This window comes from Sorex araneus, chromosome 2, assembly GCF_027595985.1.
Source record: "Sorex araneus isolate mSorAra2 chromosome 2, mSorAra2.pri, whole genome shotgun sequence".
Taxonomy (NCBI): Eukaryota; Metazoa; Chordata; class Mammalia; order Eulipotyphla; family Soricidae; genus Sorex; species Sorex araneus.
Genome location: NC_073303.1, coordinates 334,403,288 through 334,428,493, shown reverse-complemented (window position 1 = coordinate 334,428,493; position 25,206 = coordinate 334,403,288). Strand labels below are relative to the sequence as shown.

General features: G+C 50.8%; 1 protein-coding gene across 3 annotated transcripts in view; it reads right to left on the bottom strand.

Annotated features, from left to right (window-relative positions):
* CABLES1 (Cdk5 and Abl enzyme substrate 1) overlaps positions 1 to 25,206 on the bottom strand; it is a 105,070-nt gene that overhangs the window by 56,675 nt on the left and 23,189 nt on the right. For all 3 annotated transcript variants that reach the window (XM_004606120.2, XM_055126059.1, XM_055126060.1), the window contains one exon: positions 3,821 to 3,892. In XM_004606120.2, the coding sequence (XP_004606177.2) occupies positions 3,821 to 3,892 (72 nt within the window). The remainder of the gene's footprint in view (positions 1 to 3,820; positions 3,893 to 25,206) is intronic.

The window sequence follows — 25,206 nt, the reverse complement described above, 5'->3', positions numbered from 1 at the left end:
GGGCCATCCCTTTCGGCCTGTGGACCCTGCTGCAGAGAAGGGATAGTCTGAAGCTGCTCACTGCCTCTGGCCTCCGGGTGCGAACACAAAATCCCCCAGTCACCTCCATGAACTGGAGCAGTCAGTGCCCTGTGTGGAGGGCCACAGGGCCACCAGGCACCGAAGCAAACCACTACTGCCGCAGCCACAGCACCCAGCACACACTGAGGCCAGCAGTGACCGCTGCCACACTGACCGCAGAGAGACTGAGGGCTGACTGGACACCTCAAAGAGATATCCCATTTCTAGAATACTGAGGACACCTCAACAAATGGTAAGTTCCTCGTCTGGACTCCCTCACTGTAAGTGCTCCATCCCTGGGAATTCTGGGCCAATGATAGCTATAAGTGATCCAGGAGGAGTGAGAGAAAAGCAAGACTTTAAAAGGGAAACTTAACAAACACAAGTCCTTTATCTCGCAATCAGCACCCAATTCTACTAATGGAGTCCTCCTTTTAGCAAGCTGTTTATCTCACATTTTTAAAGCCTTCAACCAAACCTCCAGGGAACCTGCAAACAGGCTTTAAGAGAATTGTGGCGTTAGCAACAATCGCCAAGGAAACTGGAAGACAGCGCTCTGGTGGCGGGAGGTTAGGCAAAGAGCGGATTCACTCTGAAGCCAGCCTGCAATAACGTGTAAACAGGCACTTAAACACATACATTCTAAGTGATGCGAAATTAAATTACGGTGAAATTAAATTAAAAACTAATTGAATGAAAGATTAAGTCTTTTTTGGTAGCGCTGATTACAGGATATACTTAATTATGCAAAAGGTTTTTAATAGATGCCTTGGAGCCATTTGTTCACTGTGGAGCGCTGGAAGCAAGCTGGGCGACTATGCCGCCGCCCCCGTCCTCCCCCAGAACAGCACGCCGCTACCTCTGGCACCCACATTTCACAGAACCCAGAACTCAGCAACCAGCCTATCTGCCCCTCTGCTGTATGGAGGCGGAAACTGAGGCCCTGACGAAGCTATGTGGCTTTCCAGGACGAGGCACCCAATGAGAAGAGTCTGATCAACACACACAGGTCCTTGAGCTTCCCACGCCAATATTCAGCCCGCAGTGCCGTGCTCATGGCATTTCCCAGGACCAAGTTTCCAGAGACCTAACCTGAAGATATCACGCCGGGGTGGAGTGACAATACAGTGAGCAGGGCGCTTGCCCTGCACATAGCGGGCCTGTGTTCGGTCCTCGGCATCCCAGATGGTCACTTGAGCCCTGCTAGGAGTGATCCCGGCGCCAGAAGTAAGTCCTGAGCACTGCTGTTTCTGGTATCGTGGCCACCCGAAAAAAAGTCACTCAAATGAAAGCCCTCCCTCTAACTTGTTTTTGGATGCAGCTTTGCGTGAGACTTTTTCTAGGAAACAGTCTTCTCTGACACTGTCTGGAGAGCCATGAGGAACCCTCACATCAGGGGCCACAGAGACAGGGCAGCACGTTTGATCCAGGCACTGCGTACTTTTCCCCTGAGCACGGTCAGGAGTAAGCTGGAGCTCAGTCAGGTGTGGTCCCAAACCCAACAACAACAAAGCCCATTTGAGAAGACAGAGATGCTGAAACCACCCATGCCCCCCTACTTTCATGAGGTACTCTCAGGAGTGAGTTGGAAATCCAGTTGGCTGAGAGCAAGAGCTGCGACCTGGGGGTCGAAGCTCTGCTTGCCCTGCTCTCTGCTGTGCGTTCAGGCATCAGGAACCTTCTGCGCCCTCTGGCCCCCATCTGCTGCCCGCAGACCGAGGATCCTGGCTTCCGCCTGCAGCTTCCTTGCCTGCTCCTCTCGGCTGCTCTGCTGCTCCTGCCAAAGCCACAGGGCTCCGGGTGTTACTCAGGGACATCCCTGGCACTGGGGGCCATGTTGCCCTCAGTGCCCACTTCTCCTCTCTCCTTGGTGACTTAGGACCTGTGCCCACTTCCCAATCAGACTGCTCTGACCCTGGCCATCTGGACAAGGAACTCCCAACACGCAAAGCCTGCACGCTTCCACCAGCTATATTCCGGGCCTCAAAGCTACTTTGTGCTTCCTCAGCAAGTGCTCAGGAGTCCAGGGGTCATTTCTGGGGGAGACTCTGCCCAGCAGTGCAGGGCTGATGGCTCAGTATTCGGCCAGACAGTGCTGGGTGTGTATGTGGGGGGGGGGGGCGGGGACCAGGTAGTCTGGAAGGATGAGGCAGTGCTGGACTTGAGGTGGACCCGAGGCCTCGTGCATGGCAGACCACACAGTGCCCACAAGCCCTCCCTCTGACTTGATTGTGGATGCAGCTTTGCATGAGACTTTTTCCAGGGAACAGTCTTCTGTCTTTGTCTGGAGAGCGATGAGGAACACTTGCATCTCACTGTGTTTATGCCACTTACAAGCCTTCATCCGTGACAACCCCAGAAGTTCTGTAAGTTTTCAGAGGCTTTGGAAAGTGGAAACAGGACAGCCTGGCACTTTGGAACGATGCCAGTGATGAGACTCGCAGCTGCTTGGAACTTCCGAGCAGAACCCAAGCAGGTCTGGGCTGTCTTCTTCATCCCAGTGGTCTGAAGATGAGAACTTCCCCCAGGGGGAAGCTGCACGCAGGAGCTCCCACTTCACAGCCCTGGGGCTCGGAGGGGGGAGCTGGGCCCGTGTAAGGTGGGCAGCAGCCGTGCACAAGGGGCACCACTGCGGTTCTGCAGGGTTTATGTCGACAGAACCCTCCTCCAGGCCCACCCTGATGCCTATGATGCTTCCTGAAAGGCCACTATGTCTGGTCTCAGTTCCTGCAGGGAGGAGCACCCCTACACAGACACAGGCACGTGCGCACACACAAACACACACACATGCACACACATGCGCACATGTACACAAGCACATGCACACACATGTGCACACACCAACATGCACACACCAATGTAAATACACGTGCACACACATGCGCACACATGCACACACATGGGGCACCCCAGCCAGGCTGCCATGAGAACTGAGGAGGCTGGAGGACCCGCTGCAGACAGTTCTGGGTGGAGTGCAAGACTGGAGGAGAGAAGGCTACCAGTGTTATGGCTTTGCCACCGCTGCCCCCAAGGAGAAAAGCCTCCCTCGATTTTCTAATCTCCAGGGGGCAGTCAGGAGGCCCTGCCCGAGCGAGCACTCACAGCTGCCCTCACCAGCTTCCTCGACTGTCACTGTACAGAGACGCCAAGGACACCTCCTTACATGCCTGAGTGACTGTCCCCGGGGAAGAGTGGGGGTCATGAGGGGCTCTTCCTCCCCCAAGAGTGGCTGTCAGGAAGAAATGGAAACCTGTGGGGGGCAGCATTCCCATTTTCACTCAGCTCTTTGGCTATGTAATGGGTATTAAGAACTTTCTAGAAATCATGAAACCCCTCTTACGAGCTAGGTTTCCAAACTATGATTCTGGGAGTCAATGGTCATTAAAAACATTTAATTCTGTAGATCAAAGACTTTAAAAAAAAGTGTGCCTGTGTGTGGTGGGGGGTGGTCAGGGGAGACAGCTCAGAGGACAGTGGTACACGCTCACATGTGCAGGGCCCGGGGGGGGGGGGCCCTAATTTGCATGGCCCCCTGACCAACACCAGGTGCAGCCCTGGTGGCCCCCAGCACTGCGAGGTGTGATCCTAATGGACCTCAGCACTGACCCATCTTGCCCAGCTGGCCGAGCATTGTCATGAGTGACCAGGGGTCTCCTAAACACTACTTAGAAAGCTCCCTGTCACCGCGGAGAAAAGGAAACTTTGGCTGCTGTCTTATATTCGAGGACTTTTACATCCTAAACCCAACACTGAAACTCACCTCCGTAGAGGGGCATTCTCCTCAATATCCTCCAGGGTCTCCAGGGACGATCTCTGGGAGATGAGGCGACGTCTGCAGAGAGAGGGCAAATATGAGCTAGAAGTCCCATAGCTCCTGGAGTTTGAGGCCACACATGCGGCCGCGCAACACCTCCAAATTCCACAATACTGACAGCCCAGTCAGAGCACAGCAAATTAGACAGGAGAGAGGCATAGAAGCCCAGAAAGTCCAATAAGTGAAAACAATAACACAGAAGGCCCACCAAGAAACAGTCAGTGAATCCTCAGTATCTTTAGCAATACCACTGTAAGACATAACACCGTTATGAGACATAAAAGAAATGCTCATGAATTTTCTTTTAATTATTTTTTTATGATTCTATTTGCCGTTTTGCTGTAACAACCAATATAAAATAAATTATCATAAATTATCTTGTTCCTGCTAAGGGGGCAGGTTTGGGAGTGGGTGGGAAATCAGGGACAAAGACGGAGGGAAGGCCACACTGGTGGGGAGACTGGTGCTGGCACACTGACTACCCCAAAGAACTGCATCATGACTATTCACCATAGCCAGAACCTGGAAACAATCTGAGTGCCCAAGAACGGATGAACAGATAAATAAACTATGGCACATCTTCACAATGGAATACTATGCAACTGTCAGGGAATGAAATTTGCCTATAAATAGATGGACATGGAGAGTATCATGCTGAGTGAAATAAGTCAGAAGGAGAGGGGCAGATACAGAATGGCTGCATTCACTTGTGGCATAATATATATTATACACATTCTTCATATATCTATTCATATATATATATGAAGAATATCCATGACCAGGGTAAACAGGGGTTAGGAGGACCAATGGAACTAACCACAAGTGTGTGTGGGGCTGAGGGTAGGTAAGATAGAGAAGAGACCAGTATGATAATAATAGCTGGGAATGATTACACTGGACAAGACCTGAGGGTTAAACGTAGGTAAGGGATATTCTTTTCTTGATAACCTTTCAGTATCAATATTGCAAACCACAATGCCCAAAAGAGAGAGAGAGAGAGAGAGAGAGAGAGAGAGAGAGAGAGAGAGAGAGAGAGAGAGAGAACTTCCTGCCATAGAGGTAGGCAGGGGGCAGGGGGTGGAGGGGTGATGGGAGGGAGCCTGGGGACACTGGTGCTGGGAAATGTACACTGGTGGAGGGAGGGTGTTGGAATACTATATGACTGAATCCAATCATGAACAGCTTCGTAAAATAATACAATTTTAAAAAGAACTGCATTATGAACAACTTTGTAAACCACAGTTTAAAGTTGGAAAAAGAAAAGGGAAAAGAAAAAAAAGAAAAGGGAAAAGAACAGAGAAAAAGAAAAAGAAAGGAAAAGAAGGCCCTGGTTCAATTCCTGGGCACTGTGTGGTCCCCTGAGCATTGCCAGGAGCAACCCCCAAGCACAGAGCCAGGAGCATCCATTAAGCACCACTGGGTGTGACCCCCCAAACCAACAAATACATAAAACAGCTCAGGCATATCCGCAAATCTAAAACTATTCTAAAACATAAAGTCCATTTAGGGGCTTAAGAAACAGCCCAACATACTGGAGTGCATATAGGAAGCCTGGTTCAATCCTTGGCACCTCATGCCTGATGGTTCTGAACACTGCTGGGAGTGACTCCTAGACACCACCAGACATGACCCAAAACACACACATACACACACCCTCATAAAAACCCAGAAAGCCTGGTTTACAGGAAATTGGACAAAGGCTATCTTTCAGAGGCTGTGCTGGCCCTGTATGCCAGCCCGTCCTGCCTTGCTGGATCCTGAGATTCTCCTTATACTTCTATTTTGATAGTCTTGTTTGGGGTCCACACCTGGCAGTGCTCAAGGATCATTCCTGGTGGGGCTTATGAGAGCATCTGTGGTGCCAGGACTCGAACCTGGGTCAGCCGCATACAAGGAGAGCACCCTGCCTGCTATACTGTCACTGGTCCTTCACTACATCTTCCACACCAGTGGTTTTCAGCCTCTTTACACTGTCAGACCAGTGACTGGAAACCACAGTTCCACATGGTGACAGGGCTACGGTGTGATGATTACAGAAGTGATTGATGCTTTTACTGTGGGGACTGCCTCCAAAGATGAAAAAACAAAGAGCCAATTGTAAAACCGTAACACATAACAGCACTCTGTATTTTTTTCCCCCTACAGCATTCAATAATCTTGCTAAGTATTTGAATATCAAAGAGGTCTGAATCAAGCTAATGGATACCTATTAAATTTGAAAATCACATTACATAAAATCTCAAAATCATTAAGATGCAACAAAACAGCAAACAAGTTCTGTTCTCTGGATGGCAGTGATTTCAAAAACTAGAGACAGGAGAGAATTGATTCCTCTGGAGACCTCAGGGACCAGAACGAATGTAGATGGGAAAAGGATGCTGAAATCTTTGGGTGTGGGATAATCTCAAACCACCTGCTCAGCTTTTTCAGGGCCGTTCCTTCCACTGGACTGAACTCAGAACGGACCCCAGAGTTCTCTGAGGACCTGGCGTAGGCCCGCAAGCCCCTCACACCAGGACCCTCATTTCACAGTGATTTGGCAGGGAAGGGGGGGGAGGGTGGAGAGAAGAAATCTTGAGAAAAAAGGGACGCAATGAAAAGTGGAAGCCTATTTGGCATTCCATTTGGGAAAATGTAGATGAAAACATGCAATTATAATCAAGAGAAGAGCAAACGAAATGGACGTTGTTGATTTGTGTGCACTTTTCCTGACCAATGACTCCAAAACTAGATTGGATATTTCCCCCTTCTTGTTTTCTAATTTATTTATTCCAACTGCAGGGGGCTGGGTGGGAGCAGTACCCAAGGGCCCTTCCTGACAATTCTCAGCCATCACGACCAGCACCGAACCGAGGGCTAAGCACACATTATTGCTCAGTCACTGCAGTGTCTGGACCCCCTGGCTACCTTGGCAGTGGTCAGGTACCCCCAGGGCTGCACCTCAGCAGAGTTTGAGGAATTATTTGGTTGGGGATCAAGCCTGGTTAACTGCTGTGAGGCATGCACCTGAACCCCTATACTAGTTATCTGGCCAGGAATAAACCCTGAGCACAGTCAGGCGTGGCCCCCACCTCCAAAAAAAAAAAAAAAAAGAAAGAAACAGTAATTAAGTATGCACAGCTCAACTGCTTAAGGAATAATTTTATCCACAGGCGGAAATCCATGGAAATCTAGCCCACGCTGTCGAGACTTCCTTCATACGTCTTCAAAGCACAACTAATTGACAATGTTTTGCACACTCTGCAACCTAAGTGTCTAAAGCCAGCTATACAGCGGCCGGGACCCCCGCTTCCAGTGATCTGACAGGCCCTAAAGCCCCCAGAGACTGGGGTTAGGGAAGACTGTCACAGGCCACTCCTCAGCTACTTTGGCAACAGCAATGAAGGGGAGGGCTGTGCCAGAGTTGCATCAAAGCTGAACCCCGAGCTCGATGCTGTCCCAGCCGAGTGGAGAATGAGGACAGGGTCCCCTTGGTGGCCAGCTGGTCTAGAGCCCACTGCAGGTGACCTGGAGCAGAGCTGCCAGTGGGCACCCCAGGGGTCAATGGTAGCCCAAGAGTTAAGTCGGTCTGTGCCCCCAACCTCAGCACCATGGCAAGTCAGGCTGGCACAGGGTTCTGCACCCAGCTGCATGCTGCAGACAGACCCTCACCAGCAACCCCCAACACACACACACACACACACATACACACACACACACACACACACACACACTTCCCCAACTTGAGTATTAGAAATAGCAGAAGCCAGGCTGGGGAGATCGCACAGAGAGATAATACACTTGCCTTGCAGTGAGCAACACTGGTTCAATCCCTGACACCTCGTATGGTCCTCCAAGCCCCACCAGGAGGGATCGCTGAGCACAGAGCCGGGAGTAAGCCCTGCACACTCCCCAAACCAAATAAAACAAAGTACAGAAGCCCCCCTCCCCCCCAGACCCCCTCTCTGCAAGAGATCTGGCTTACTGCTTCGGCTGTGGCCAAGGAGTCAGGGGCTCTGACGAGTTCCAGGGATTCTAAGAAGCCAGAGGAATGACCCGCACGAGTTGGGTCACATCCAAGGCCCCGCATAGGGCTGGCAGAGGGTCGGACTCCTAGTCTTCCAAGCATGGACTCTGCGTCATCAGCAAACTGAGGGGCGAACCTGGCAGCCCCATTTCCTGCCGATGAAGAGCTGTCTCCTCTCCACCGAAATGAGTCTAGCCGGGCGCACTGTGCAAAAGGCCTGGAGAATCCAAGAGAGAGGAGGAGGCCGGCGAGAGCCTGGCACACGGAGAGACGGTGTTGAAGGCAGGCCTTGCTCTGAAGAGCGAAGAGGAGACAGTTCCCCAGCACTAAGTGAGAACTGCACAGTTATATATGTCTTCTTCGAGGAAGTATTTGTTTCTTCTCCCCATTTTTTTTTCTTTGGCGGGGGAATACACCCTGCAGGACTCAGGGCTTACTCCTGGCTTTGCGCTCAAGAATCACTCTTGGCAGGTTCAGGGTACCATATGGGATGCTAGGTATTGAACCCAATTTGGCTGCGTGCAAGAAGAGCGCCCTACCTACTGTACTATCTTCCCATGTTTGGATGGGGTTACTGCAGTTCGTGGCAACATGGATGCAACTGGAGGGGATCATGTCAAGCCGAATCCATCAGAGGCAGAAGGACAAACACAGGATGACCTCCCTCATCTGCGGTCTACAGAGACACAAACCCAGGGAACGGGCGGTAGCAAGAGATAATAAACCTCGGTGGCAGCCGAGAGTGCAGGTTGAGGGGCAGGGCTGAGGGAAAGTCATGTGGGCGTAGGCGGAGGGCCTGGGGTGCTCCACTGCAGTTAATCACGATGACCAGACCCTGAGTGTCAGTCAGCAAACACTGGGGCAGGGGAGGAGGAGGAGTGCCTGACAGCTGACATGGAGACGCACGGGTGTCGTGAACGTCGCAGTGGGTGGGCAGTGACTGGACCTCCATACTGTCCACTTGAACACTGTTGCAACCCTATTACCTAAACTACTATCTATCTATCTATCTATCTATCTATCTATCTATCTATCTATCTATTTAATTTGTTTAAATTTTTTTTAATTCTAGTTTTTCGTGGAAGCAAGACAAGGCTTTGAGAATATTCACATGCCACCTGGTCAGAGCTGTTCCCTCCCCTGTGACTCGACACCCCTGAAATCCTTCCCTGGACTGTGAGTCAGGCCCTGGGGCAGGGCAGCCAGGGTCACGGGGGCCCCTGGGGCCCAGGGCTGGGGTCACGGCAACTGCAGACTCGTGCAGACAGCGCTGACGCCCGCTGACAGAAACCCAGGCCGGCCACACAGACCTGCTCCTGGAGCCGCCAGACACCCACACAGGTATCATCGGTTTGGGTTTGTGGGTTCTTCTCCCACCAACCTTCAACCTCCCCCAGACACAGCAGAACCGCCCGTCAGTGTGCTGGGGAGGCTGCAGTGGGGGCCCCTCACCCGCAGGTTCCCGGCCGGCTGCCCAGTGCCTGGCAGGGGTGCTCTCGACCGTGCCCAGACAGTACCTGCCCTGCCCGGGTGATGCTTTCCCAGACACTAGTTCCCAGTGGGTGTTCTCTGGACCACAGAGGGGCCCTCGATCTGATCTGCCCAACCAAAACCACGAGCCCCGGTGACGCAGAGCCAAATAGTGCCCAGGGACAGGGCACAGGCTGAGCCGCACGGCATCTCCTCAGGGCTTCAGAGATGTTCATTTCCCCAGTGGAACCGAAGCAGCGACTGTGCCTAGCGACACAACAGGTCAGCAGAGAGTCCCACCAGGCACGTGTCACGTGGACACAGTGGGCCCTTCCAGCTACTCCAGGTCCACATGTGTACACAGGGAAGGACAGAGATATTTGTCTGTGGTGGAAACTGGGAGAGAAAGAACTTCACAGTGGTGGTCAGGGCAAAAACCTTGTCCAGTGATGCTGTGGGGCACCATAGAGACACCTGGGCCAGAGCGATAAGATGATGGGGAGCGTGTTTGCCTTGCATGTGGCTGGCCTGGGTTCGATCCTTGTCATCCCATATGGTCCCCCAAGCACCTCCGGGGGTAATTCCTGAGTGTAGAGCCAGGAGTAACCCCTGAGCACTGCCAGGTGTGCCCCCCCCCAAAAAAAAAAAAGTACAGCCGGACACCAGACCCAGGGCCTTCCACATATACTGAGCCACATCCCTGAGCCCAAACAACTCACCCTTTCATTATTTTATAACTAGGATTTTGGCATCACAGGACCCCTCCTCCCCTGGCCCCTGACCATTCCTGTCTTCCTCCTGACTTTCCCAGCCGGCCCTCATCGACTCTTGCCCCAAGCTAAGAGCAAGATGACCATGGGCAGGATGAGAAGGGCCCCCCCTTCTCAGGCTGGAAGGCCTGACTGAAACTCTTTTTTTCACATGGACCTTTTTCTCCCGAGCAAGTGACCTGCAAGCAGTGAGCACCCCAGCTGGGGTGGGTAATGCTATTATGGCAGGAATATTGACAAAGTATATTTGACACTGCAATAATAGGAGCCACAAAGAATGGAGTCTCAGCTAGACCAGCTGTAGGACACGCTCCAGCTTGGACAGATTCCTGGCCTAGGTGCCATGTACTTTCCAGTTTCTGGTTGTGGACAGACAAGAGTTAGGGGCCGGGCCAGCCATCACTCAGGGAGTGTTGGTGGGGGAAAGGGGAAGGGGCTTGTGAATCGCCGGTGGCATTAAGTGCTCCTGGGTCTGCAGCCAGCAGCCCAGAGCCCTTTTCTAGGACTCAGAAGTACCAGGGTAGGGAGCCACCGGGCACAGATAACCTCAGGGCTAGCAGGTACAGAGGCCTGCACTTGGGGCTGGACAGTGCCCACCTCAACTCAGAGACTAAGGGACCTCGTCTCTCAGTCTCCTCTGCTAGGAGTGGAAGAGTCCTGCAGGGCATAATCAGGATTCAGCATGAAAGGCTGGGGTGGGGGTAGACTCACCTGGAGAGCTGGCCCTCTGGGCAGCTGGAAATACTCGTAAAAGTTCACCAACCCAGGGGGCTGGAGCAATAGCACAGCGGGTAGGGCATTTGCTTTGCATGCGGCTGATCTGGGTTCGATTCCCAGCTTCCCATATGGTCCCCCAAGCACCGCCAGGAGTAATTCCTGAGTGCAGAGCCAGGAGTAACTCCTGTGCATCGCCGGGTGTGACCCAAAAAGCCAAAAAAAAAAACCCCAAAAAACAAAAAACAAAAGTTCACCAACCCAGGGGCTGGAATGATAGCACAGTAGGTAGAGCGGTTTGCCTTGCACAGTGGTGGCTGACCCAGGTTCTATTCCCAGCATCCCATATAGTCCCCCAAGCACCGCCAGAAATAATTCATAAGTGCGGAGCCAGGACTAACCCCTCAGCATCGGTGGGTATGACCCCCGCCAAAAAAAAATTCACCAACCCCACCCCCTGATTTTTGTATCCTGCCTCTCACCTTTTATTCTGGAATAATGTTCAACTCATTGATCTTGGAAGGTGACTCAAGAAGTAGGATGCCTGCCTCCCACGTGAAGGCCCGAAGATTGACCCTGGGAACCACCAACTGTCACCTTGGTGGCCTCTGAGCATGCTGGATGTGGCCTCTATTCAAAATAAAATGCAAAAGTAAATATATCCCTAGCAGTGGCCCGAGAGATGATGCCGTGTTAGGGGCACTGCCTTGCACGCAGCTGCAGCCGTGCTGATGGTTCGGATCCCAGCACCACACAGGGTCCCCCGAGTCCCACTGGGTATGGCCCCTGAGCACCACCAGTGTGGCCCCAAAAACAACATAATCTGTCACTTGTAAACTGATTAAGAAACCTACTTTAAAAGAGCCCTAAAGAGAAAACCCTCTTTCTATATAGCCAAAAATTGTGCTTTCTTTCATGAATCTTTTGCAAAAATGTTGGTGTTTCAACTCCCAGAGGTGCCCAGAACACATCTGATACAAACACCCACCAGTACTCTGACACTTTGATACTAAGGATGTCCCAGCATCACTGACTTGCTAGAAGGATCCAGTAAGTCAGTCTCATGTAATACTGTTCTGGTAACCATTTGGCTAAGATTCCAGATGTCACTTCATCAGAAATCAAATCTGATTGTGTTTACTAAAGGCGCAAACTGTATTATGCCAATACATTATGCCATACAGGTTCCGGTCTAATACAGCTGGAAACGAAAACTCAGTTGTCACCTCTTGAAAGAAGTTATAGACTTACAGCAAAATGGCCTGGAGATGCTTTTGCAAGAAACGTGCTTAGTTCTGGGTTCCATCTAGACCGGAACCTTTCAACTTAAGCCTCTGTCCAGCAGAAAAGGTGCTGATGAAATATGGGTCTCATGTGCTCAGGGACTGGCACGTCACCCCAGGGGAAGCAGCTGCTGAGCCTCCTGTCTGCACCGTCAGCCCCCGCAATGCCTCTGAACAAAGGGTCCTCAGCTGGCTGGAGGGTGGGGAGAGAGGAGAGAGAGATGAGAGGGAAAGGAGAGAGAGAGGAGAGAGAGAAAGAGAGAGAGAGACAGAGAGACAGAGAGAGAGATCCAAAAAAGTCACAAAAGTCACTCTGAAAGTTTTAGGAAATATACTAAGGCACTTGGCTTGCCTGAGTTGACTTAGGTTTCAAGGTTCTTATCAGACCCTCCAAATTCTGGGAGACCAAAGGTGTGAGGTCATGAGTATTTAGCGCTGCTCAGAGACAGGCTGTTAGCAGGACTTAATAACTGGCCAGCTCATCCTCACCCCCACCCAGGCCACCCTGCAATATTACAAAACACCTTTCCATCATGTCATCCCCCGACATGACAACCCACGACGGGCCCCCTCCACCTCCTAGAACAAGTTCAAACGCCTCTGACAGACAGGAGGGCACCTGCCCGGGCCTCAGGCATTCCTGGGGCCAAAGGAACCTGAGGTCACCTCTGAGAAACAGTGTTTCATTGTTGCATTGTAATTCCTTCACCACAGACAGAAGAGAGAGGGAGGGAGGGAGGGAGAGAGAGAGAGAGAGAGAGAGAGAGAGAGAGAGAGAGAGAAACAGAAAGACAGAGATAGAGAGTTGCATTGTAATCTTACCCCAAATGGTAGCTGTATGTGCATATTACAACAACACCGTCTGTGTGTTTTATAAATCTGTATATACTGATATTTTAGATGGTACAATGTCACCATTACAGACTGTTGGGTCCCCTCCCTAAGGGTAGGGTCTTACTCTTAGTTACATATTTAAACTAGACCATGGATATTCAAATTTCTTTTGAACTGCAGAACAGTTTTTTTTTAAGTCAAATCTTACATCAAATGCCCCCCACCCCCGACTATAAAACAGGTTAGAATCATTCTCAATTTTCTAAGTTTTACTACACAATATTTATGTAACACTCAACCACTGTTAGAGTGGAGAAACAATTTGATAGCCAAACAAATCTGAAACTAGGAGTTCTGGATGATACTGTTCTGAAGCCAATCTCAACATCCAATTTGTCTCTTATGGTTTGGGTTGAAAATAATCCCAAATAACACAGATAAGAAGGTGTCTATGGTAACCATTACTAAGCACCTCAGGCCCCAATTCAATTAAAGAGATGCTACAGGTAAGGCCTGTTTGTACCAATTCAACCTACTTTGGCAGCAGGAGTTAAATAATACACAGTTGATGCACAGGTGGTCACCGATGTGATAGTATTGCTAACACAGCAGATTTGCATTTTACTGGTTTTAAAACACCTTATATGCAGCTACATGTATGTAATAAGCACATAATATACATATATACATCATACATATACACATCCTGCTTCAACGTATTAAAGACCTGGAAAGTGAGGGTTAAGTGGAGTACAGGGTTAAGTGCAGGGTTAGGTACAGGATAGTGCAGGGTTAAGGTGCTAATCTTGCATGCTGCAGACCCTGGTTTGACCGCCAGGGGTACATGGTGCCCCCCCCACCCCCAGCACTGCTGGGAATAACTTCGAGCACAGAGTCAGGAGGAAGCCCCAGCACTGCTAGATACAGTCTCAAAACAAAATAAACACATGGTCTTCCATAAGCGTCAATTGCACTCTTAGATATAATCCCAGGGAAACGAAAATGTATGCTCACACAGAACCAAGCAGGCAGCCGTTCACAGGAGCGTAATTTATAACAATCAGACTGAAGACAACTATCTGGGGGGCAGAAAACGTGGTATTACTCAGCCAAAAAAAAGGAAAGAAGTTTGATACATGCTACAACATGAACTTTGAAAAATATATAAGCAAAAGAAGCTGGTCACGAAAGATCACACAAGATGTGATTCCAATTACATTAAGTGTCCAGACTAGACACATGCATAGAGACAGAGATTAGTGGTTGCCTAGGGATTCGAGCATGGGGGCAGTGGAAAGTGACTGCTAATGGCCATGGGCTTTAGTGATGAGGAGTCCTAAACTTAGACAGTTGTAGGGCCAGGGATGCAACTCGGAGGGAAAGTGCTTCCCTTGCATGCATGAGAACTGGGTTCAATGCCCTGCACCACCAAAACACAGGAGGAAATAAAAATAAGTAAGACGAGGGAGCAGAGGCGCTTGCCTGACTTGGTGAGTATACTAAAAAGCAGGGAGTGGCACTCAGGCCATGGATGGCGCACACCCTGTATCTCAGTACCGTAGCACCTCGATGTTGACCATGTACTGGGGAAAAAATTATGTAGTAAAAAATGATTTTCATTCACAGGACTCCGAAAGCCCATACCACGATCCTCAGAGCGCCTGACCTGAGCCAGAAAACCACATGCATCTGGTTTCATTTCCTTTGACTAGAGCAGAGGCCCCCAAATGTATTTGACCTACAACCCCTTTCCAAAAAAAAAAGTTACTCTGGGCCTCTTCCTGAAATTCTGCCTTCTCTAAGCCAATCAATAGAAATCCCCTCTAATTGCACCAAAGTTACTAACATCCCCAACCCCACCCCAACGGTCCACTCCCCCCTAGGGACAGTACCGCCCACTCTGGGGCACACCTGGTCAGAGCCAGGCCACTGGAGGGCCAGGAAGAGCCCAGGTAATCTCCCTGCAAATCTTGTCCTCCCCTTTTCTAGTATGTGTCAGCTGGCCTCAGGAGAGGGTGCAGGAAGCAGAGCCAGGCCAGCTTATCACTTCATCTGGGGCTTCCTGTACTCTAGCACCTCCCACAGGTGACATCTCCCTCACCTGTGCTGGCCCCTGCCAAGGGCTGTGGCTGAGACTTGGCTTTTTGTGACCTCCCATTGCCCAGGCCCTATGGCCCCCCTGCTGCTCCCTGCAGGCCGCCACTGTGTTGTAGGGTACAGCCCCCACACCTTCAGGCACCGCCAGAGAGAAAGAAAGACAATATACCCTGGGTGGTGCGCTGTCAGCGTCTGGGGAGGTATTTTAATTTTTTTTTAACAGCTCGTTTGCAGCCCTTTAAAAATATATTATTAGTGCATCTGCTTCAGCATATACGTAATTAGCAACCACAGTTCTAATTACACCGGGCTGTTCAGGAAAGGCTTCTAAAGTGAATATGCAGCATAAGAGCTAAAACCACACAAAGATCCACTCAGAAGCGAGGTCATTCAACGGCTATTGGAGTCTTTGGGAAGGCACGGTTCAGAGATCTGAATGGTGTCAGTGTGCCACGCGGCAATTCTCGGGGGTGGGGGGTGGGGGGAAAGATATTAACAGGGGTGGTTGGCGGGATACTCTATTCCAATGATTGTTTTCCAAAAGTCATTTATTTTCAGTAAATGAATGCAGTCAGCTGCCATCTTAATTGTTTGTTAATTTATTGAGGTGCTCCCAAGTGGTGGTGGTGGGGGGGAGTCAAGGGCTGGCACCTCAGAGCTAGGGCCTGAGATGAGGTGCTGCCGGGTGGGTGCTGCCGTGGGGCCAGGGACCACCAGGACCACCATCAGTGCTCACAGGTGCTATATGTTCTGGAAACCAAACCGAAGTCAGGAGTAAACAAGGCATGCATGCTGGCATGTGGCAGGCTCAACCCCTGACACTGCGGAGGAGCCCCCAAGCACCACCAAGAATGATCCCTGAGCTCAGAGCCAGGAGCAGGCCCTGAGCACTGTCAGGGGTGGTCAACACTCCTCCCCCAACTGTAAAAATGGACAGCGCGCTTTTCGAGCACAGGTATTGTGGAATCAAGGAGGGTGGGTCCGACCCAAGCCAGGATGAGGGCCAAGGAGCAAGTCAAGGAAGTTTCCTGGATGCCAGGAGGGCGCTGATCAGGTGAGATCACACCAGTCCAACCAGAAAGGCCCCCTGCAAAGGGTCCTTTGGTCACCCCTGCACCCCACTACACACACACACACACACACACACACACACACACACACACACACACACACACACACACACACACACACTGTACCTCTGTACATTGTTCCAATTAATTGGTTAATTGGTTCCACAGTTTAATGCCTCATAATCATCAAAAGCCCATTATCAAGGTGCATAAAAGCCCAACAGTCTGGCTGCTGCCTTTAATCAAAAGCATGAGTTAAGAACACGGGAAGACCCACCGCACACGGCTGGGGAAGCCTCGGGCTGGAAAGGACAGTGGAAGAGCTCCAAAGTGCCCTGCTTGCCCATGCTCCGAGGTCAGAGCGAAGGGAAGACGCAAGGCATGCTCCTGTCCAGGGACAAACTACGCCGAGCTCCCGGAAGGGCAACACCAGCCCAGGCTGAAACACTGGCAGGCCCCAGTTACACATTTATACCGCAGGTCTTTGAATAAAATTCTTTTGTTCAAGGATAAGGCAGGGAAAACCCCGTTCCTCCTGGGGCCGCCATCTGCATGGTTCACGTGTTCTCCTCACATCTGTGCTTTCTCGCACACGCATAGATGTGTCTGTGAGTCACTAGCATGATTCAGTTGTCCTAGTAGGAGTAAGCGCATGTGTATGCATGTGTGCGTGCAGGTGTGCATGCAGGTGTGTGTTTGTACATGCATGCATGCATGCATGTGTGTGCAGGGTCGGGGGTAGTTACTTGCGCTGTCCGGGATCAGTTCCTTCTTTGTACCTTAAACTATAGGGATAAGTTCTGACCACTTGGAACCCTAAACTGAAATAACAAGTGGATTTCAAAATGAATAAATCAAAAAATAATTACTGACCATTAGAGTTGGCTATTGAGAGGACGGGAGTGGTAGTACAGCGGGTAGGATGCTTGCCGTGCACACAGCAGACCCTGGTTAAATCCCTGGCATCCCATGGGGTTCTCAGAGCCCACCAGTTATGACCCCTAAGCACAAGAGTAAGCCCTGTCCGCTGCTGTGTGTGGCCCGGAAAACAAAGGAAGAACTGGCTATTGAGATGGAGAATCTCAGCCAGCCTCGTTGACACTGGTTTCATTAGAACTTGGTCTTCACAGTTTCTCAGCCCCTCTCGAGGATGACCCACAAAGATTTGCTCCTCCATCCTTCAGACATTACATGCTGAGCACTCTGCTGAGGGCTGGGTGGCTATCTTTGTGTTTGGGGCCAGGGAGGCTCAAAGGGCTGGAATACATTCTTTAAGGGAGGGTTGCCAGGTGTGGTACTCCCCTTAAAGAGTTATGTTTGAGTTTACTCCTCAAAACATTGTTCAGTTTACAGAGGGGGAAACTGGGAGCTGGATGCAATCTGCACAAGGATCACGCAGGGCCACAGAGGGAGGAAGTGTGACGGAAGTTCTGTGCTACAACCCGAAAACACGTCCTCACATCCCTCTTCTCCCAGAATACGCAGTTCACTACCAAGTGGTGGGGACCAGAGAGGGCTGGGGGGCTGCCCACGGGCTGCCACAGGCTGAGGCTGGAGCCACCTGCCTCGAGGCTGTGGCACCCCAGAAGGCCCCAGGCTCCAATTAGAGGAAGCCATGGGTCTTCAAAGGCCTCTCAGGAGAGCTGTGAAGGTCAAACGGTGATTTCAGGCACGGGTGGGGGAGCAGCAGGACTTCCCTCCCTGGCCCTTTCAAATTCTGATGAGCTTCTCTCCAAGTCTCTTTCAGAAGAAGAGAAGCGCTTTCCATTTGAAAGAAGGCTTTTTTGGCTTCAAATAGCTAAAAAGTTTATTTTCCAGTAAAAGCTTATTTTGCCAAAGAAACTTTCACCCAATTGGGTTGGAAAGGCGGTTTCAAGAGACAACACAGCCTGAACGCAGTCTCAGCACCAGAGAGGCCTATTCTGAGGCAGGACCGCAGCCCGGTCTGGAATCCTGTGCTTCCTCAGTGGCCTTCCGCAGGGTGCTCCTTCAGGGTGCTCCTTCAGGGTGCTCCCTCAGCATTCCCTCAACGTGCTTCCCCAGGGAACTTCCTGAGGGGGCAAAACTCGGTGGAGACCAAACCTTTGGTGTTCATGGGCACAGACCTGAGGCTCTGCTCTGCACAGAGGGGATGTGCGGACTGTGGGGGGTTGTGGGAGATAGAGGGGCTGTGGGGGGCTGTGGGGGTGCAAGGGGATTTGGGGGATGTAGGGGATATGGTGTGGGGCTGTGGAGTGTGTGTGAGGGTATGGGGTACTGAGAGGGGCTGTTGGGTGTGGGGGTATGTGAGGGATCTGAGGGTGTGGGGGGCTTTGAGGGGCTTCGGGTGTGGAGTCTGTGTGTGAGGGGCTGCGGGTGTGGGGGCTGTGGTGTGGGGGGCTGTGAGGAACTGTGGTGTGGGGGCTGTGAGGAACTGTGGTGTTGGGGCTGTGAGGGGCTTCGGTGTGGGGGCTATGAGGGGCTGTGGTGGGGGGGCTGTGAGGGACTGTGGTGTTGGGGCTGTGAGGGGCTGCGGTGGGGGGGCTGTGAGGGACTGGGGGTCTGTGGAGCGAGCTGGAGTTCTCCCACCAGCGGAAGGAGGAAGTCAGTGGCAGCTTCTGTCTCCACTCAGGTCAGGCTCTCCAGGGATGCGGCTCCACCCTGGGTCCTGTTTTCTCCTTTCCAAGAGAATTTTTTCAGGGTGGTAAAACAGACATAACATGAAATGCACTGTCTGCCCTTTGTGATTATATAACATGATGACGTCAGACACTTTCACCTAGTGGTGACTCACCAGCCCCCTCGCCAGCTCTAGACATCTTTCTTTCCCAACTAAAAATCTCTTTCTGGGGTGGTCGGGCCACACTCGGAGTGACTCGTGGCACTGCTCGGAGACTAGAACAGTGTTGGCGGGATGCCAGCGCCTGAGCCCCTGCACTGCCTCTCTGACCCCTGGAATAAAATTCAGAACCTGTTGCGTCCCCGCAGCCGCCACCACTCCTCTGTAGGTGTGTGGAGCTGGCGACTGTGCCCTCGTGTCGAGGAGTCACGTAGTGTTCATCCTTCTGGGGTCTGGGCTTTTGAGAGGGTGTGTGTTGCAGCCACACCCGGCAGTGCTCGGGGCTTTCTCACGCACATACACCCAGAGAGCCCTCCTGGCGGTGCCCAGGGCGTGCACACGTTCAAGGCGAGCGCCTTTCGGGCCGCCCTATCCCTCCAGCCTGGAGTCTGTCCTTTTGTAAGTTCCGCTTACCTGAGTCGGGCTCATCTCAGCTATGTGGCGTCAGGGTTTCCCCCTTTTCAGGCTGAGTAACTATGTTCCCATGTCCTCGTTCTTCCCTTCACCCCTGAAGGGCCTCTGGGTGGCATCTGCTGTCTGCAGTCCTGAGTCACACTGCCCTGAGCCCCATCGGGCAGTGCCTGTCCTAAAGAGCTCAATGAGTCCCCTACTCCTTCCCACCCCTTTCTCCATGAGCCCCTCCTGGCCCCCTCTGTGTCCTGCCATCATCCTGGAGTAGTTTTGTGTTTGCTTTTCCTAAGTGACTCAGGTCCAGGACTGAACCACAGCAGGTACTCTACCAAGGCCCTGGAGCAAAGAAACAAACCAAATACCCGCTCTCCAAACTCCCCCAAGGATCACCATTACCACTACAAATGGTCGACCCTCGCAGCCATGCCATTTCCATCAGAACAGTGCCTGGCTGACCTTTATTTGAGAGTGGGGCTGTTGGGTACTCAGGGGACTATTCCTGCCTCTGCTCAGCATTTTTTTCCTTTTTGGGTCACACCTGGCGATGCACAGGGGTTACTCCTGGCTCTACACTCAGGAATCGCTTCTGGCAGTACTCAGGGGACCATATGGGATGCTGGGAATCGAACCCAGGTTGGCCACGTGCAAGGCAAAGACCTACTCTCTGTGCTATCGCTCCAGCCCCTCTGCTAAGCATCTTCCACCCAAAAGGTACTGACTGTCTCTAGGGGGGGCAGCTTCTAGGTAATTTTAATTTGTTTCCTTAAGGTGTTTCATATATGTAAACCCTGATTTATATATATGTATGTATATACACATATGTTTATATATATATGTGTGTACGTGTGTATATATATATACATATATGGGGCTAGAGACATAGCATAGCGAGTAGGGTGTTTGCCTTGCACAAGGCTGACCCAGCTTTGATTCTTCCGTCCCTCTCGGAGAGCCTGACAAGCTACCGAGACTATCCCGCCCATATGGCAGAGCCTGGCAAGCTACCTGTGACATATTCGATATGCCAAAAACAGTAACAAGTTTCACAATGGAGGCGTTACTGGTGCCCGATTGAGCAAATCAATGAACAACAGGATGACAGTGCTACAGTGCAATGTACATATGAGGTTTCTGGGACCAACTACAGCACCAGTGCTGGGAATCAAACTGGAGTGAGTCATATGCAAGATGAGTGTCTTGCTCTCGCACTGGCTCTCAGGTCTGCTGACAGTTTCATAAAGTGTATTTTGAATGAGTTGATAATACTAATTAAAAAGGAGCACCTGGTAAATCTGAATTTCCAACCCGCTCTTTAGAAGCTGGCCAGCGGTGGGGTCAATCAGGGTGATGCCTCTCCGGGGGTTAGTGAAACAGGAGGCCCCCTGTCGTGGGGTCACACGCGTTTCCAGTACGATCGGAAGTCTCCCAAAGAAGCCTATAGTGTTTTCATTTTTTAAGTGGGAAAGGGGGGGAAATTGTAGAATTAAAATTAGCATGAAGCTAACATAAAAATACTACAGCACACTCCCAGGAGATTAGGGAAAATAATTTCCGCTGATAGTGATCTCGAGATTGGTTTTATCAAGCCAGTCGAGCACCAAGCGGGGAGAGAGTGATCTGGTTTCTATTTCTAGCTTCTCCCCCATCCTGGTTAAGTCATTCAGAGTGAACTTCAACTCCTTGATTTATTTTTTACTCTATCAAGGGAATGCCACACTCTCCCTCCAGGAAGACATTCAACAGGGAAATCATGTTCCATGTTTGCAACTAGAAATTAAAGCTTTGGGGGAAAGTCTCAAACATATGAAGGGGGAAGGAAGAACAGGAAGCAGGGACCTGTCTGCCCTCACCCTGAATCTCTAAAGGGTGTGTGTGTGTGTGTGTGTGTGTGTGTGTGTGTGTGTGTGTGTGTGTGTGTGTGTGTGTGTGTGTGTAAAGAGTCTGCGTCTCTGTGTGTGTATGTGTGTGTGTGTAGCAAGAAAAGTTTTTACTGAATGGAACTTACATGGGAGGAGTGAGAGAAAGGAATGCGTGTTTACGGGAGAACCTGGACTTCTCCAGAGTGGAAATCAGCGAGCAAAGAAACAGAGACAATAACTGAGACTTTAACCTGAACGCTTTGTAACTTTGCACATGGTGACTTAATAAAAGAATTAAAAAATAAATAAATAAATAAATAAATAAAAAGAAACAGAGACAAGCCAGAGATCGGCGTTGAAGGGAGAACACGGGCTTGAAGAGCAAACCTACAGTTTCCTTCCAAACATGTAGGGGACGAGCCGCCTGGGGCTGGGGTGGTGATGGTTGGGTGGTTGAGTAGGCGGAGCTGGTACTTCCTCTCCCATTGCCAACCATACACAGGCTAACTTTGCCCCAGCCTCTCCTTCTACCCTGGGAAAGGAAAATGACTGTATACAGTGATACTTACTGGTCCGAGGAGAGGGGAAACAAGAATACATACATACACTGAGCAGATGATAAGTGACAGAACCTGACTGCTTGTACACATCCTCCACCCAAAAGGTACTGACTATCCCTGGGGGGCAGTTTGTAGGTAATTTTAATTTGTTTCCTGAAAGTGTTTCACGTAGGTAATTCCTTTTTGTTTGCAGCGGGGAAATACAGGTTTTTCTTCCCTTTTCTTTTCTTTTTTGGATCATGCCCAGTGGTGCTCAGGCCTTACTCTTGGCTCAGTAAATCCTCAATGATTTCAGTAAAACCACTGTGAGTTACAACAATCATTACAAATTGATTTTTATTAATTTAAGTTTTGATAAGTTCATTTGTCTTTGTGTTGTGAAAAACAATATGAATTAAAGTCCAGACCACTACTGGTAGGGCTCAGGGGACTATACGCTGTGCTGGGGATCAAATTCAAGTTGGCCAGAGCTGGAATGAGAGTACAGGGGGTAGGGTGTTTAATTTGCACACAGCCTATCAGGGTTTGATCCCTAACATTCTATATGGTGCATATGCTTCCCCAACCACCACCAGGAGTAATTCCTAGGTGCAGAGACAGGAGCAGCCCCTGAGCATCTCTGGGTGTGACCCAAGAAGCAAAACAAAAACCCTGGAGTTTGCCATGTGCAGATAAGTACCCTACCCACGATACTACCTCTCCAGCTCCAAAATTTAAAAAATGATGCATCATGAGAACTGGTCCAGAGAACTGAGTTTGTTACAGATAGGACCTTGGAGGTTAGTGGGGCTGGAGGCTGGGGGCTGAGGTGATGGTGGAGGCTGTGATGTTAGAATGCTGTATGCAAGAAACCCTGAAGTTAACAGTAATGTAAGATATGGAGACTTAAATAAGAAAATATTTTTCAAGAAAAGGTATGTTATGTTAATGCTGTATTCACATGACTCACAAATGTGTATATGTATAAACGTGTTCTGATATTCTCAACAGTACTAAGGAATCAACTGGCACCATTACTAAATAGGTAGAAGGTCGAGATGTAGGAAGAAATGTTGATGGCTTATTACCAGCAAGTAATGGCTTTGCCAGCTGCTGCACATACATCAAAACAGCCCTAAAACTGCTGCTTTCCAGAAGACAAGGAAATCACTCATTTCCCTTGAAACATGAACTTTCAGGCATCGAGTTTGATGAGGAATTGCTGCATTTGAATCGACTTTCCCTTTATAAATCATCCCTGTAGGAAAGTTTGCTTCAAGATGATTTGAGGGTGGGGGTGGAGGGTGGGAGGCACAGAGTCAGCACCATGGTGCATGGCCTGTTCCCAGCAGCCGGATCCACAGGAGCCAGTGTGGAAGCAACCAAACGTCCGTTAATGACCAAGTGGGTAAACAAGATGTGTCGAACACGGAATATAATGCAGCCTCATCTGAAAAGGAGATTCTGACACAAGTGGCTCCGTCATCCATGAACCTAGGTGACGCTCTGCTAAATGATGTTTAAGTCAGACACTGATAGACACTCGCTCGTAAAGGGGGTGCTGAGAACAGCCACTCAAGTTCACAGAGACAGTAAGCTGAGTGGTGGCTGCCTAGGTCTGAGAGAAGGAATTACTGCTCAGAGGCTAGAGCCGACCATTTGGCAAAATGAAAAGAACAGTTCTGCAGAAAAACTGCAGAAACAGCGTAACTGTGCTTAACGCAACTGAACTTCGCACACTCCGAGGGCTAAGACGCTGATTTCCTGTTTGGTGACGCTGAAGTGTGCTGTGTTCGCCCTCTTCCCTGTCACAGCTGTCTTTTGCTGAGGCTGGTTGTAGTTAAATCTCAGAGGTAGATTAAAAATGACATAAGGACAGTGGCGTGTGGGCGTCTCAGCACTTTGGTGGTAGTAGAGGGGCAAGTGTACACCAAAATCATTAATACTAACAGTTTTAGTTTTGGGTTTCTGGGTGGCACACAGCAGTGCTCAGGGCTCTCTCCTCTCTGTAATCAGGGCTGACTACTGACAGTGCTCAGGGGACCACGTGGGGTGCCAGGAATTTGACCTGGGGTCAGCCACCTGCAGGCTGACCCTAACAATGCCGGCCCCTAACATGATTTTAAGCAAGTTACTTCAAAAAATATATTTTTTTTTTGAGAAATATAACTCTGTAGGCTGGCATGTGGCAGGTCTGGGTTCTACCCCTGGCACTGCGTAGATTCCTGAGCATCACCAGAAGCAACCCCTGCACACCACCGGGTCCGGTCCCCAAACACAAGAAACATCAGTGATTCCCCCACCCCAAATCTCATTCCCTGTTCTGCAACTGGCTGCTGAGGTCTGCAGCTTAGGAAACTTCACCAGAAAATGCAGCACCTTCAAGTGAAGTGGCCGATGCCCTGGTCTCTGCTGCAAGGTCAGGCAGTACACTCATCACGGGGCCATGCACATGGTGGACACTGGCCTGTGCTGGCCCTGAGACAGGGAATGGGCAGCTAAGAACAATACCCCTAAGCCATCTCTCAGAGCCCACTAACCGGAGGTACGAGCTTGGGAGATCTCGGGATGGGGGGCGTTACCGGCGGGCTCTCCGCCCAACAAGACCCAGAGTGGCCGCACACGAATGGCTCCTCCGCTCCTAAAAGACCATGTTCCCGGAGGCCCACTAACTACTTTCAGAACCCAGCGGCTTCTTGCAGAAATGTCTCAAGACTGTGAACTCAGCTACGGCCCCATGCCGCCCCGGGAGGGGAAAGGTTTTTCTCTCTCGGCCTTTCTTATAGAGCCCACTAACCGGAGACACGAGCTTGCAGTGACGCGACTTCCAGCAGAAATTTCTCTGGACTTAATTACTAAAATACCAGAAACCCAAAACGTCCGAAGGGAGCGGGCGACACCCTCCCTGCAGAGCCCCTCCCGAGGCTCCCACTGTGAACCCCACAGAGCTGCCCCCCGCCCCCGGTGCTCAGTGAGCACTGCTGATCATGTGTTCTCCATCACCCTGCCCACCAGCCTCCCTCCTCAAACCCTTCCCCCAGCCCTGCTGTGCCGTGCCCTCCACCAGGCTGCCTGCTGATAGCACCTGGGCCTGTGCTGCTCCGTCAGCCTGTCTGGGAGGACCCCAACAGTGGGACTTCTGTCCCTCTGTCCCCTCCTCCCTCCTTGACTCAAATGGCCCAGTCACTGATGATACCTGAATCCACTTCTCCCACCTGCCTCGCCTACGCAGTCCAGCTTCCTGCATCCCCAAGAGACGGCCTTAGACCCCACACGGCAGGGCAGCAGGAACGGCAGATGCCATCTCAACCTCCTCATCATCCTGTTCCCCTGAACCAGTTCCTACCCGTGGCCCCATCTCAGTTGGTGGTTCTGGTGCTTTTCAGTTCAGGGCTGAGTCCGGTCCAACTGATTTCTGAAACAGACCTTTCCCTTTCCACCGCCTCAGCCTGTTTCCATGC